The sequence below is a fragment of the Dipodomys merriami genome, unplaced genomic scaffold (genome assembly GCF_024711535.1).
Source record: "Dipodomys merriami isolate MVZ:Mamm:240054 unplaced genomic scaffold, mDipMer1.0.p SCAF_16, whole genome shotgun sequence".
In the NCBI taxonomy this organism is placed as follows: Eukaryota; Metazoa; Chordata; class Mammalia; order Rodentia; family Heteromyidae; genus Dipodomys; species Dipodomys merriami.
Window position 1 is genome coordinate 26,005,260 of NW_027202937.1, and position 13,039 is coordinate 26,018,298.

The 13,039-nt window shown below is 44.1% G+C and overlaps 1 protein-coding gene across 2 annotated transcripts in view; it reads left to right on the top strand.

Annotated features, from left to right (window-relative positions):
• Nedd9 (neural precursor cell expressed, developmentally down-regulated 9) overlaps nucleotides 1-13,039 on the top strand; it is a 165,079-nt gene that overhangs the window by 100,349 nt on the left and 51,691 nt on the right. The window contains exon 1 of one of the 2 annotated variants that reach the window (XM_070024564.1): nucleotides 12,183-12,320. The exons of the other annotated variant lie outside the window; for it this stretch is intronic. Within the exon in view, the coding sequence (XP_069880665.1) occupies nucleotides 12,309-12,320 (12 nt within the window). The 5' untranslated portion in view covers nucleotides 12,183-12,308. Of the gene's footprint in view, nucleotides 1-12,182; nucleotides 12,321-13,039 lie in introns of those variants that run through there. 2 annotated transcript variants of the gene reach the window in all.

The window sequence follows — 13,039 nt, forward strand, 5'->3', positions numbered from 1 at the left end:
CATATGGAACACAGCCCCAAATCCTACAGGGAGTGTTATATGTGGTATGCCCTTATAAGTCTCTTCCAAACTCTAGAATAATCTAGATCCCTCAGCATTTCTGCTTGCCCATGTTGTGAACAAGGGGCTGTGCACTAATATTTTGGGTGAAGAAGTTGTGCACTTATTTATGATGGAAAAGGTTAGAGAACAAAGGGGAAAGGGGGTCATTCCTTGGGGAGCCGAGCTCTGAGTAGGCTTGAGACGAAGGGAGAAAAAGGACAAAGCTGTCTGGGTGGAAGGAAGGCCCTTTTACTTCCAAAGACCAGAATGATGGCCTTTGAAAATATAGCCAGGCCTCCATGCCTAGAGTTCTTCCTTCTCCACAGTTCTGCCTTCTTAATTTAATAAACTGTGGGTTGAAAAATACTCAGGTAAAATTGCACCTGTACTGAATATATTCAGCCTTTCTCTTGTCATGATCCCCTACACAATTCAGTACAATAGTTATGAGGTGTTTTATTTGTTTGAGGTGGTAGGGTACTGGAGGGTAGGTACTGGGGCTTGAACTCAGGGCCGTGAACTGTCACTCAGGGACAGTCGTTGAGCTCCACATTTGGCTTTTTGCTGGTTCACTGGAGCTAAGAGTCTCACAGACTTCCCTGCCTGGATTGGCTTCAACAGTGATTCTCAGATCTCAGCTTCCTAAGTGGCTAAGGATTACAGGTGTGTGCCACCAGCACCAGGGTACATAAAGATCTTATAAGTAATCTAGAAATGATTTGAAGTATGCAGAAAGGCATGTGGGTTCTACATAAACACAAAATCACCTTATACAAGGGACTTTGGCACCCATTGAAGGTCCTAGAGCTTGTCCCCCACATTGACTCAGAGCAAACTACATGTAGAGTGACTTGGAGATGGCAAGACTGAAAACTGTGGCCTCTGCCTTCTTGAAACAGCAGGGTCTTAGGCTTTGTTTCTTGTCACTTCTCTCAGCCCTTTCTAAGAGCAGAAGTTCAAGCATAGAGCATGAGTCACCAGAACCACAGACACTGAAGTTCAGTAATAATCATCACCACCACCACCACCACCACCCTGCCCCCAGCCCCTGTCTGCATCAAGTCTGAACCACAGGATGCCAAGATTTCAGCAAATTAAGGGACCTCACAGTTAACACCTCACTCAGCAGTGAGCGTCCTGTCTTGTGCACGTTTCTCCATTAAGGACAACTGCCCTTTATTTCTCAGCCTCCGTGGGCAGGAAGGAATGCACCCTCCACACCACTCAGCAAGCCAAGTATGGACGCCTCCTCCACCAATGCCCAGTCTCCAGCCCATGCTCAAATGGCATTCTTGTAACAGGCAAAATAAAAGATCATTGCTAGCTAGAGCACTCCCTTTTCTTTCTAAAAGGAAGCAAACTCTTCAAAAGCTCAGCTGGAACCATGTAGAGTGTGCTATCTACCACCACCCCCCAACACATTCCTCTCCTGCCCCCTCTACCAGGCCTTGCATTTCTTGGATTCCTTCTTCTCGCTCATCAGCGCCAGCTGGCGGCAGCAGCCTGGGCTGGCCAAACAGTCCTAGGCCTGGGTCTGAGCCTGGGGGATATTTGCAGCTGATTCAGGGTACAAGAGGCAGGCTTTCTCTGAGGACTGGGTCAGCTGGACCCTTAGGTTGAGAGGGAAGCAATGAATTTTCAACCCCTAGAGAAATGCTTGATCTCAGGAAATGAATCATTTTGTGTTTCTGCCACTGCTCTCTTTTCCATTGTATCCCAACCACCACCTCTGCCCCTGGAGTTCTACTGGGTGTCACGTGCAGGGGGTGAGTCTGTGCCGCCCATGTGCCCTGGAGAATGGCAAAGCTGGGGAGGAAATTGGGAAAGGAAGGTGTAGCACTATCCAGGAGTGAGCCAGCTATACAGTCCCTAAGCTCATTTGCTTTTGAAATAGGGTGATCAGGTCTGGCTGGTGCCATCTTGACCACATAGTAGATAGTAGGGTCTGGCATCTTGTCTTCATGGACATGCTTGAATCCCTGGAAGCAGGGGCGGGCACATGGCTGAGATATTACTAAACCTGTCAGTCCAATGCCTGAGACTGGAAGTTTCCTGTGACCCTGCCCCTTGACCTGATCCTGTTTAGGCCTGGACCAGCTCAGGCACCATTAGTTCATGCCATGTGTTTCCTTGTTTGTGCCCGGTCTCCTGGCTCCTGGCTTTTCTCCAGCTCTCCATTGGCTTGTGGTATTGTTTTTGTTCTTTCTTTCCTCTTCGGCCTTTATGGCTCGCTTTCCTAACTGTTAAGTGTATTTCCTGGCTGCTGGTCTTTGAGACACAAGTCCACCATCACTGACTTTTTAATAAAGACCCCAAGATTTGACTTCTTGGAGGGACTTTTCCATCTTCTCACCTTACAACACTTTCTCCATCCAGACAGAAGCGAAAGGCAGGACGTGGGCAGGAAGTGGGAAGTCCCATAATGCATTGTGTTGGGCCATCTCATCCAGTAGCATCTTGTCTTGTCTCATCATGTGGTTTCATCTAAAAAGTGGCAATAGGCATGCAAGGAGGAGTCATCGTGAAGACTTTAAGTGTAAGAATGTAGAAGGAAACACTTTGGAAATGTAAGCATATCTAAAGGGTCATCAGGAACTGGATACAGGTAACTTGTCCCTTTTCAATTAGCAAGTATTACATACCACTATCACTGTGTTGGGCAATGCATGCAGAAAGAAGACCATCTTCCATCCTTTTGTTGAACTCCTGCTTGTTTAGCCTTGGCAGATCACCTTGACTTTTGTAAAAACCCACAGTCTAAAGTTTCTGGGAGCAAAAGAGGTTTTCATAACAGTTTCAGATGACTTGTGTTTTATGTGGACTAAGGAAAGCATGAATACAATGACTGAGCACCTCACTGCTACTGAAAGCAAAGGAACCCCCTGGCAGGAAGCCTTTACAGCTTCACCATTAAATCCCTTCTGCTGCATTCAACCTCAGACCACGGCCTGGCTGGACCAATATAAAAGATGAAAATGTAACCTCTGCCCAGTTATAGAGCTTAAGAGGTCTCAATCTTCTTTTTTAAAAATTTTAGTATATATTTTCAATATTAAAGATACTGTACAGAGGGGTTACAGTTACATGAGTAAACCTCAATCTTTATTTCTAGTCTTTCTTCTAACTTCACCTTTAAGCTATTTCAACAGGCCTTTCAAAGAAAGAAAATGCTACATGCTGAATGTACCTCACAGTTGTTTATCATGGTTCATGGTTGAGTGGATTGAATTTACCTAAGACATAATGTAACCTGTTAGCTTTTTTTTTTTTTAGTTCTTTGGTATGGGGAAGATAAAAGGTAGTATTAAATAGTTCAACATTGTAATAGCACTAAAACATTAAAACTTCATGGACATAGAGATGTCCAAAAGTCAAGTCAAGTTACCAACTCTACTCACTTCATTTACAGGGGTCTACCAACGTTTGTGGGAGTTTGGTGATAACACAATATTCTGTGTACTCTTTCATGGTTTATCAAAAGCTGAGAGAGGTCTAAGACACAATTTCAACCCTTGACCCTTGAGTAAATTAAAAGCTGCCTCATGGGCTGGGAAGGTGGCTCAGTGGTAGAGCGCTTGCCTTGCATGGCTGAGGCCCTGAGTTCGATTCCTCAGCACCACATAAGCAAAAAGAAAAAAGCCGGAAGTGGCGCTGTGGCTCAAGTGGTAGAGTGCTAGCCTTGAGCTGAAGAGCTGAGGGACAGCGCCCAGGCCCAGAGTTCAAGCCCCACGACCGGACCCTAAAAAAAAAAAAAAAAAAAAAAAGCTGCCTCATAGAGCCTGCCATAAAACACAGAGAATAGCAGGAATTAGGGCAGGTGGTAAGGGTAGATTTCTTTAAGCATCATACCAGATCACCAAGCTTAAACTTACCTGAGTGTTAAGGGATAGTGAGACCTCAGAAAATCCCATAGTAGGAGACCTTCCTAGTCATAGTAGAGGCATTCATTTGCAATCTCCGAAATTTAAAGCCCCATGCAGGCCCTGGTGGCTTGTCATTCACTGAGTGAGAGAAAGTAAGTTAAGGAGGAAGTAGATCAGTAATAATCCAAGACCTCACCCCACCTAGTATAATTAATATAAGCCAATTAAAAAGGAAAAAGAAGTAATTCAGATATCCCGAGTCAACGAACCTGTTTAATAAACACCATCCTCAATGTTATCTTTTAATATTTCCTCTCCAGCTCCTTCAGAGAACAACGATTCTTCCTGGAAAACTGTCATTAGCAGAGAATGTAGGGCATGAGGTTGGACAGCTTTGGTGAGATTTCTCATGCCGAAACATTAGTGGAGGAAAAGTGAATGAACGCTCCTCGCTATAGGACATTAGGAAGGAAATAAAAGTCTGAGACTGTTCTTGGAGTTTTGTTCTAATAATAGATTTCCATTTGTTCCAAAAGCTCAGCCAGTTCAACAGATAACAGAAGGTTATTGTCTTAAAGTAAGAAGAGCTCTCTTCCTTCTCTGCTGGGAATTAGCTTACTTTTTCCCTGTTGGTTTCAGTGAAGACCATGTTCATGGACAAGACTTAGCACTTAGAGAGGGTAGGATGTGAGATTGGTTTTGTCAACGTGGATATCACAGAAGACAGGAGTCTCTCCTAAAAGTTCTTTGAACTCTCATAATAGAAGCTCTCACAAATGACTATGTAAGACAAGAGCTAAGCACTAAGTGATATTCTGTTCCCAGAAAATGAACTACAGGTTATGGGAGAGCCTATTCAAATGGGTAGAGGCCCAGGTTCACACTAAGCCTAAGAGAGAGGAAGAGTAAGTCATTATGATTGTTTCCTAAGGAAAGTTGGATTTGGGAAGTATTCTCTTGCCTATAGGAGATGGGAGAGTCCAGAAACATAGAGAAGGATGTGGGTGGTAGTTGGAGATTGCAAGCAACAGTGAATTTTTAAGGAAAAGTTTCATGAAGGAGATAAGATTCAAACCAGAGATAAGATGAGTTTAGGAAAAATGAAAGGAAGGTAGAATGACGTGTGCAGGCTGGTTAAGTGCAGGTGAATAAGGTGTGTGTGTGTCTGTCTGTCTGTCTGTCTGCCTGTCCTGTCTGTCTGTCTTGTATCTGTGTGTTGCCATTTTTGCTATTAACATTCTTCACAACTCAAGAGCAATATTTGCTTCTCAGCTATGTCTAGTCCCACCAGGGTAGAGATTCAATTTTAAGGAAATGATAAAAAAGAACTCAGACAATGGAGTATGTAGAAAGAAAGCCAAGAGGTAGTGTAGCACTGTGGTTAGGGACATATTGATTCAGGAGTGAAAAGCCAGGTTAAGACTACAAACCCAGAGGGCTGGAAATGTGGCTTACTGGTAAAGTGCTTGCCTAGCATGCATAAAGTGCTGGGTTCAGTTCCTCAGTACAACATGAACAGAAAAAGCTGGAAAAGGTACTATGGCTCAAGTGCTAGCCCTGAGTAAAAGACGCTCAGGGACAGCACTCAGGCCCTGAGTTCAAGCCCCACAACTGATTTTTTTTAAAGGGTGGCGGGGGGCTACAAACCCACCATTGAGCTGCTCTGTAACTTTATGTAAGTGGCAGAATCCTCATAGAATAAGAATGATACAAGCTACTTCATCAACTTGGGACATGAGACAAATATTACATGAAATGATGCTTGTACATGTCTAGCACAAGGCCTGGTGCCTAGGATGATTCAGATTAAAGCAGAATGAGGGTATGAAATAGAGGGGGAAAACTCTTTGAATTCTTTGAAAGACTTCTAGAGAGTTACAATAGAATAGAAAAATGGCTGCTTCCAACAACTTTTAAGTGATTTTGCTATATGCACAGTAATTGTACAATTTTTAAAACTATCATTTAACTATGGGCTGGGAAGGTGGCTCAGTGGTAGAGCGCTTGTCTTGCATGCGTGAGGCCCTGGGTTCGATTCTTCAGCACCACATATAGCAGAAAAAAAAGCCGGAAGTGGCGCTGTGGCTCAAGTGGTAGAGTGCTAGCCTTGAGGTGAAGAGCTGAGGGACAGCGCCCAGGCCCAGAGTTCAGGCCCCATGATTGGACCCCCCCCCCAAAAAAAAATAAAAAATAAAAAAAATAAATAAACTATCATTGAACTAGGAATGGTAAAGTATAGGCTTGTCATGCTTACTTTATTAGGACTGAGTCTGGTGTTCATTCTACTTCTAGATTGTTCCTTGGTAGATAAAGATCTACACTTTAGATTAAACTCAGGGTCAGATATGCCTTAAATGTTTACTTGACAGGGTCAGAAAACACATAGTTTTTGGCTTTGTGTGTTTTACTTCCAGAGTGTCAAACAATCTGCCATGACTGATCACAAGTAAGTGGGAATGGGTACCTCTCAATAAAACTTCATTTATAGACACAGAAGTTTGAATTTCACATAATTTTCACTTCCCATCTTCTCTGCTTCTTCCCCAGGCCATTTAAAAATGGAAAAACTATTCTTAGGTCAGAGATACAGAAGTGACAATAGCCCTTATGTTGATTCTGAAGGGCTATATCTTGTCTTTCTTTTCTTTTTGTTTTCTTTTATTTTCTGAGATAGTGTCTCCATACTTAACCTAGACTAGTCTCATACATGTAATCTTCCTGCCTTCATCTCCTAGAGTTCTGGGATTTGTAGGTGTGTACCACCATGTCTGATTCTGTGTCTATTTTTAATAAATGCAAACTCCACATTGCCGTCAAACATGTTTTTCCATTACTTTCCTGGGCACTATGATAAACATATGTTCTTTGAAATTATATTTATCTTCTTCTTTTTTTCTATTTTGTATGTTTATCTTCTTATTCATTGAGCAAACACTTATCACCTGTGAGGTATAAGGGACACAGGGATCAACAGGACCCCACCCTGGCTCTTCGGCACACACAGCAACAGAACTGGGGACACAGACAGACATCAACACATCATTACCATCCAACGTGGAAAAGCCCTCATAATAGAGCCGTGTTCCAAGTACAATGGGGGCATAGTAAAGAGCAGTATTAGCTCTGAAAGGGCGAGGTGGGCAGGGTGGGAGCTGTTGACTAGGACACACAAAGGAGTCAGTGTTAGGCTGAGTTTGACAGCACAGTGAAATTGGGGCCTTCTCTGTAGAAGGAGCCTGTCTGTGCAGCATCAGGAAGGTACAAGCACATCCTGGGATCGGTGAGTCTCCCCACCCCATCCCATGTGGCTAGAAAATGAAGGAGGGGAGGGAAGAGCAGAAAGGGAGGTCAGGCTGAGCAGACAGTCTACCACAACCTGTTTGATTCTACTAGTTTAAGGCACTTAGTTGTCACTACAAGCTTTACGGCATGGTGGTAATGTGCTTAGCTCTGTGCTCCAAGAAAGAATTAAACAGGTAATGACGTTGAAGATAGATTGAGAAAAGGAGGACATTCTGCAAGGAAACTAAAAACCAAATTGGTTGAAATAGCTCAGAAAGAGACTCAAGAGACTTTTCTAACATATACAGTGCCCTTATGATTACAGCTGGTGTGACCCTAATTTGAGGCCCCAATCTCTCTGAGCCTAAGTGTCAGCTCATGCCCTTCATACTGATGGGGCTGGCATCTGAGGCTCAATCTGGTCCTTACCCATGCAACCTAGCTTTGTGGTTTTGCCATCACTTGTAGAGAGCAGCCATCTTCCCATACGATAGAGTAGGGTTTTTTTCCTAGCATCTTCTTCATTTAGTTATATATTCCTGCCAATACCCAGTGGCAGCTGGGAATTTATCTTGGATGCTACTTCGCTCACTTCTGCCAGTATGAGATATCTAAGAAGACAGAGTCCTTGGCAGACAAGCTGGCAAATCTGAGATGCTGGAAGTGTAGGGTCTGAGCCTCAGTGCCCTGGCTCAGTCTAGGGAGGTACCCTTGGGATTTCTTGAGCTATACCATCAATCAGGCTAATAACCCGGTTTAAATTTCATCATTTGCATCAAGTAATAAGTGGATAAAGGGAGACTGTTTCTCCATTGAGAGAATTCATTTATCCATTGAGAGAATTCACATTTTCCCAAATGGTTTGAAGGAAATATACTAAACGAAGCCAATAAAGTCTCAACCATCTGCATTACTTAAACCACATTAAGACCAGAGCTCAATATCTTAGCTAATAGGCTGATGTCCTTGAGTATTTAAACAAAGGGTATAAACAGAGAGAGAAAAATCACTCCCTATTGAAAACCCCCCAATGGCTTCCTGTCATACTCAAGAGGAAAAAAAACAGCTTGTTTCTATCTACTCTCTGAGCCTCTCTTCCCTAGCTCTTCTGGTACCCCATGCTAGCCATGATGGCTGCTCCCTACACATACCAAGCTCAAGCTTCCTGTCTACGAGTCACTTCCACTGTCTGGAATACTGTTTCCCTGGTTCACTGAGTTGTGGGATCTCTATGGGTTTTTTTCCCCCCCCATTTCTGCTAAGTATCACCTGGGAGCTTCCCAGTCTCCCCCAAAATCACACACACACACACACACACACACACACACACACACACACACTTTTTCTTTAGAAATTTTCTCTGCTTCACTTTTCTTCACAATATTCATTACTACAAATCCTAGTATACGTTTGCTTTATCTTCTTCTACTCTCATTAGACTATAAGTCCCTAAGGGCATGCACTGTCTGGACCACTGTCATTTTTTTCTACTTGAAAGGGACCTAGCTCACACGTGTTAGTTACTTTTGTGTAGCTGTGACCAAAATACTTGAGGGAAACAAGTTAAGGGGATGAATTATTTATTTAGCTCATGGCTTTAGAAACTTCAGTCCATGCTCATGACTCCATTAACTATGAATCTCTGGTGAGGCAGAAAATCATGGCAAGAGCATGTGGCAGAGGAGACATCACATAGTGAGCCAGAAGAAGGATCTCAGGCAGAGAAGGGCTCAGAGGAAGGTACACCCCTAAGGACATGCCACCACTGACCAAAGTGCTGAAGCTAGGATTCACCTCCTAAAGTTTCAGAACCTCCAAAAATGGTACCACCAGCTGAGAACTAAGCATTCAATATATAGGCCTGTGAGAACATTTCATATTCAAGTCCTAATTTTCCCCTGGATCCCAAAGGCTCCTGGCTATCTCATAATACAAAATACATTTAGCCCACTGCTAGAAGTAACATACTTCCAAAAATACAATACCCCAGCATAAACATTTCTACTCTAAAAGGAAGAATGGGGGCACAGAGAGGGGGGATGGGACCAAAACAGCACTGAAAACTCTGCTGAGAAAAGAACAAATCCTAGAACTCTGTATTTGACATCTGGGACACTTGGTATTATGATGAGGGCTCAGAAGAGCTTAGGTATCTCTGCTCCTATCTTCCTGCCATTTGCAGCCCACATGGCTTCTCAGGCTGGCTCCACCCATTGCCTGTGATTTTCCTGGCAACTCCATCATCCTCGGGTCTCCAATACAGCTGGGGCTTCTCCCTCACAGCTTCACAATCGCCCTCTCTGATCCTTTCTCCAAATTCTCTGATCCTGTCACACCATGCCTGGGCTTTCCTCTTTGTGTTTTCCTTGATGAAATTAAATGTGTTCTGAACCAAACTTGGTCATCTTAATATGAACAATATAATATATGTGTCTTATTGTACAGGACAATCACTTGGTAGGAATTAAGCTTTCTAGTTGGAAGAATAAAGTTCAAAAGCCCTAGTCAAGACTTTGGGAAACTGTTTCAGAACAATAAAGTAGAGTCAGATACTTAGTGTTCACATGTTCAGTAATATTTCTCAAACAAAACAGAAGGAAGAGTCTGCTTCTCCGATTAGGAAGCCAGAGAGTGTTATCTAGATCTCTTGGAGGCCTTAAGATTTATCTCACAGAGGGAAGGTATTTGGTTTATTGTCCCCCCCCCCCCCCCCGTGGCAGACACCACAGCAATTTCCCACCAACTACTCCCTCCTGAGAGTCTATAGGACAGCTAGGATAACCCTTGAAATACAATAGACTACATCTTTAATTTGTCTTTTTTTTTAAAAAAAACAAAAACCTGGCAAAATCACTTAGGCTTAGCTGATCACTGGTGTAATCCTAACTACTTAGGCGGCTTCCATCTGAGGATAGAGATTCAAAGCCAGCCTAAGCAGAAAAGTTCTTGTGACTCTTCTCTCTAATTAACCACCAAAAAGCCAGAAAAGGAGAGGTGGCTCAAGCTATAAAGCACCAGCATTGAGCAACAAAAGCCAAGGGGTAAGACAGGGCTCTAATTTCACAATCTCCTCCCCCTTTCCCCCTTTACAAAAAAAAACAAAATTACTTAGACTCACCTTTGCCTTAAGGCGAACTGAGGGAAAACCTTCAGGAGGACTTAACACAGGTGTGTCAATGTCATTATGAATGGCAAGTGGTATGTCCAGGGAGCTGGTGCCTCACTGAACTGTAGATTCAACTGCAAGCCCTGTATCTGGAAACCTCCTTTAGAAGATAGCTACTCTCCTATTGTTTTGTTGAGATCAGAAAAGCAGAGTTTTAATCCACTGGAAAGTTAAAGAGAGAGAAAAAAAATCAAACTGATTTTGATCCAACTCAGTCAGAAATATTAAAAGGGGGGAGGGCTGATCTATTGATTATATAATGATTATGTTCATTTATTATGTAATTGTATATTTGTATATATTACATATTATACTTATTTATTGATTATATACTGATCATGCAAGGCATGGTTGAGGGACTACTATTTTCTCAATTCTAAAGCCCAGGAAAAAAGGAATATTTTTCTTCCCTGAAGGTTGCTTCATTTCTGTCTTTTCCTAAGTAATTCTCTTTCTCAATAGAAATTAAAAAATCAAACCTCTATAGAAATTGAGTTATGTGCTTTAATGGAGACTGGTCTATCATCATCATCACCATCATTGTTAAGTAGTTGTACAAAAGGGTTTCAATTCAACAAATCAGCTTATAATATATCTTGATTGATATTATCCCTTCCTTCATTCTTCCCCAATTTTCCTAAACCCAACCACATCCTCAAGTTACATGGCTCCATTTTCACATCTGTATGTTGAATACAATGACTTCATGTGTCCACCCTTCCTCTGTCCATTCCTCTACACCTCCTCCTTTTGATACCCTCTCTCCACGCCCCCCCCTCACACACACAAACTATGTTTTAGCTTCCTGGAATTCATTTCGTTAAACTGTTAGTTTTTCAGAGACTTGGATGGGGGAACTCACCTTTTTTAATCAGGCTTACCAAACAGTGCCCCCACCCGCTCCCCAACTCTCCAGAAAATAAGTGATAGTGGGTTTATGGGTCATCTATATGAGACAGGTCAGAAGGAGCTGGAGCGAGCAATACTAGCAATCAAAGAACAGAGAAGTCAGTGGACAGAGATGATGCGTGGGATACAGCCAGCCCTATGAGGGCTCTCTAACCTTTATCCCCAGCAATGATAGCGAGGTCTCAGAATGTGTCTGACACTCCAACAGTGAGGCTCCACCGCGCAGTGCTGGGCTCCTGCTCACTGAGAGAGAATTGTGTTTCAGTGCCTGGCAGACTGACCATCCAAAGCACTTTGAACATTGAAAAGAAAGGAGAAGGGGGTGGGTGAAGAGAGGACCCAGCCATGGAAAAGGGAGGGGGGAAGGGGAGAAAGAATCAGAGACAGAGATAGCAGCAGGGGTGGTGAGTAAAAGGAGGCCTGGAAACAGAAAACCTTTTGTTATCCGAGTTCGTTTCATGTAGAGATGATGAGGTGGCTGGCTTTGAAATGAAATCGGTGGATGAACTAGTTGCTAGGTCACAGGAAACGCGACTGTCAGGCCGCGTTGTGAATTTGGATTCTTTAACATTTAGGTTAATCTTAAAAGGACTTTATCCCCTTTTTCTTGGCTTCTCTGTCCATCCTTTTTCTTCTTTCAGTGTTCCTTTTGCGTGTGGGGGAACTGCGGGGTTTGGAGCACCGCTGGCCCCTGGCTGTTTTATTTTCCATCCTTTTTGATAAGGCCAAAAGAAAATGATCACATTACAAGTTCTTTGTTGAGTTCCAGCCCCCCCCCCCGCCAGAAGTTAGGGGTGGGCGGGGCGCCTGTCTTACTTTGCCAGCCAATGGCGGTGCTGTATGCAAATAAGGCCTGCGATGGGCGGGCCCCCATCAAAACAGTGAGCTCAGAAGCTCCGCTAGGCGCGCGGAGTCTCAGCGACCGTCCGTGCGCGGGGGACCTGGCTCTTTTGGATCCCGCGCTGCACCCAATGGAGAGGCGGACACCCCAGTGCTCAATGCTGTCTCACTAGAGTAGGAAAACGGCTCCAGTCCCCGCTGCCGAAATGAAGTATAAGGTGAGACTGTCTTTTACACCGGGTTTCCTTTGGAGGCTGTGGGCCCGCTGGGTATCTGCGTGTGACTACTGCGCTGCGGGGACCCTGTGTGTGCGCGCGTGTGCGCGGGTGCGCGGGTGTGTGGTCGGGAGGGATCCGGACGGGTCTCGGGGGCTGGGTTGGCAGCCACGCTCGCTCTTTGCAACCCCCTCTAGGAGATCCACAGTACACCAGAGCCCATTGGTGTGGACAGGGGCCGGGGAAGGGTGGTGAGAAGTTACAGACTCCCAGCCGAGCCGCAGTTCAGCAATCCCTAGGTTACAGTGTCTGAACTTTGCCTTGCAGCACGCCTCAGCTCCAGTCTCCGAGGCTCAGCTGGCCCCGGCTAGCCCCGGCTGCCCAGGAGAGCTATAAGGAGGGAAATCAGAGCTGCCCCAACTCTCGAAAAGTTTTTCAGTCTTTGCTTTAAGCACTTGGGGTGGGAAGCCGTTTGCTGTATGGAGAAAATACAAGCCCAGATCTATTATAGACCTGATGATAAAGAATTGCCATATCCTTAGATGGTGGTGGATGTCAGAATAAATGAGTATTCGTCATTTCTGGAAAACATTTTTATTGGGATTTGAATGGGCTGAGCGTATGTATTTTGCTTGAAGCTTACGTGTCATGGTTATAATACTTTGGCAGCGGTTTTCCAGTGCGTTTTGCACCCTGGTTTGTGTGTTTATTCTTGTCTAAGG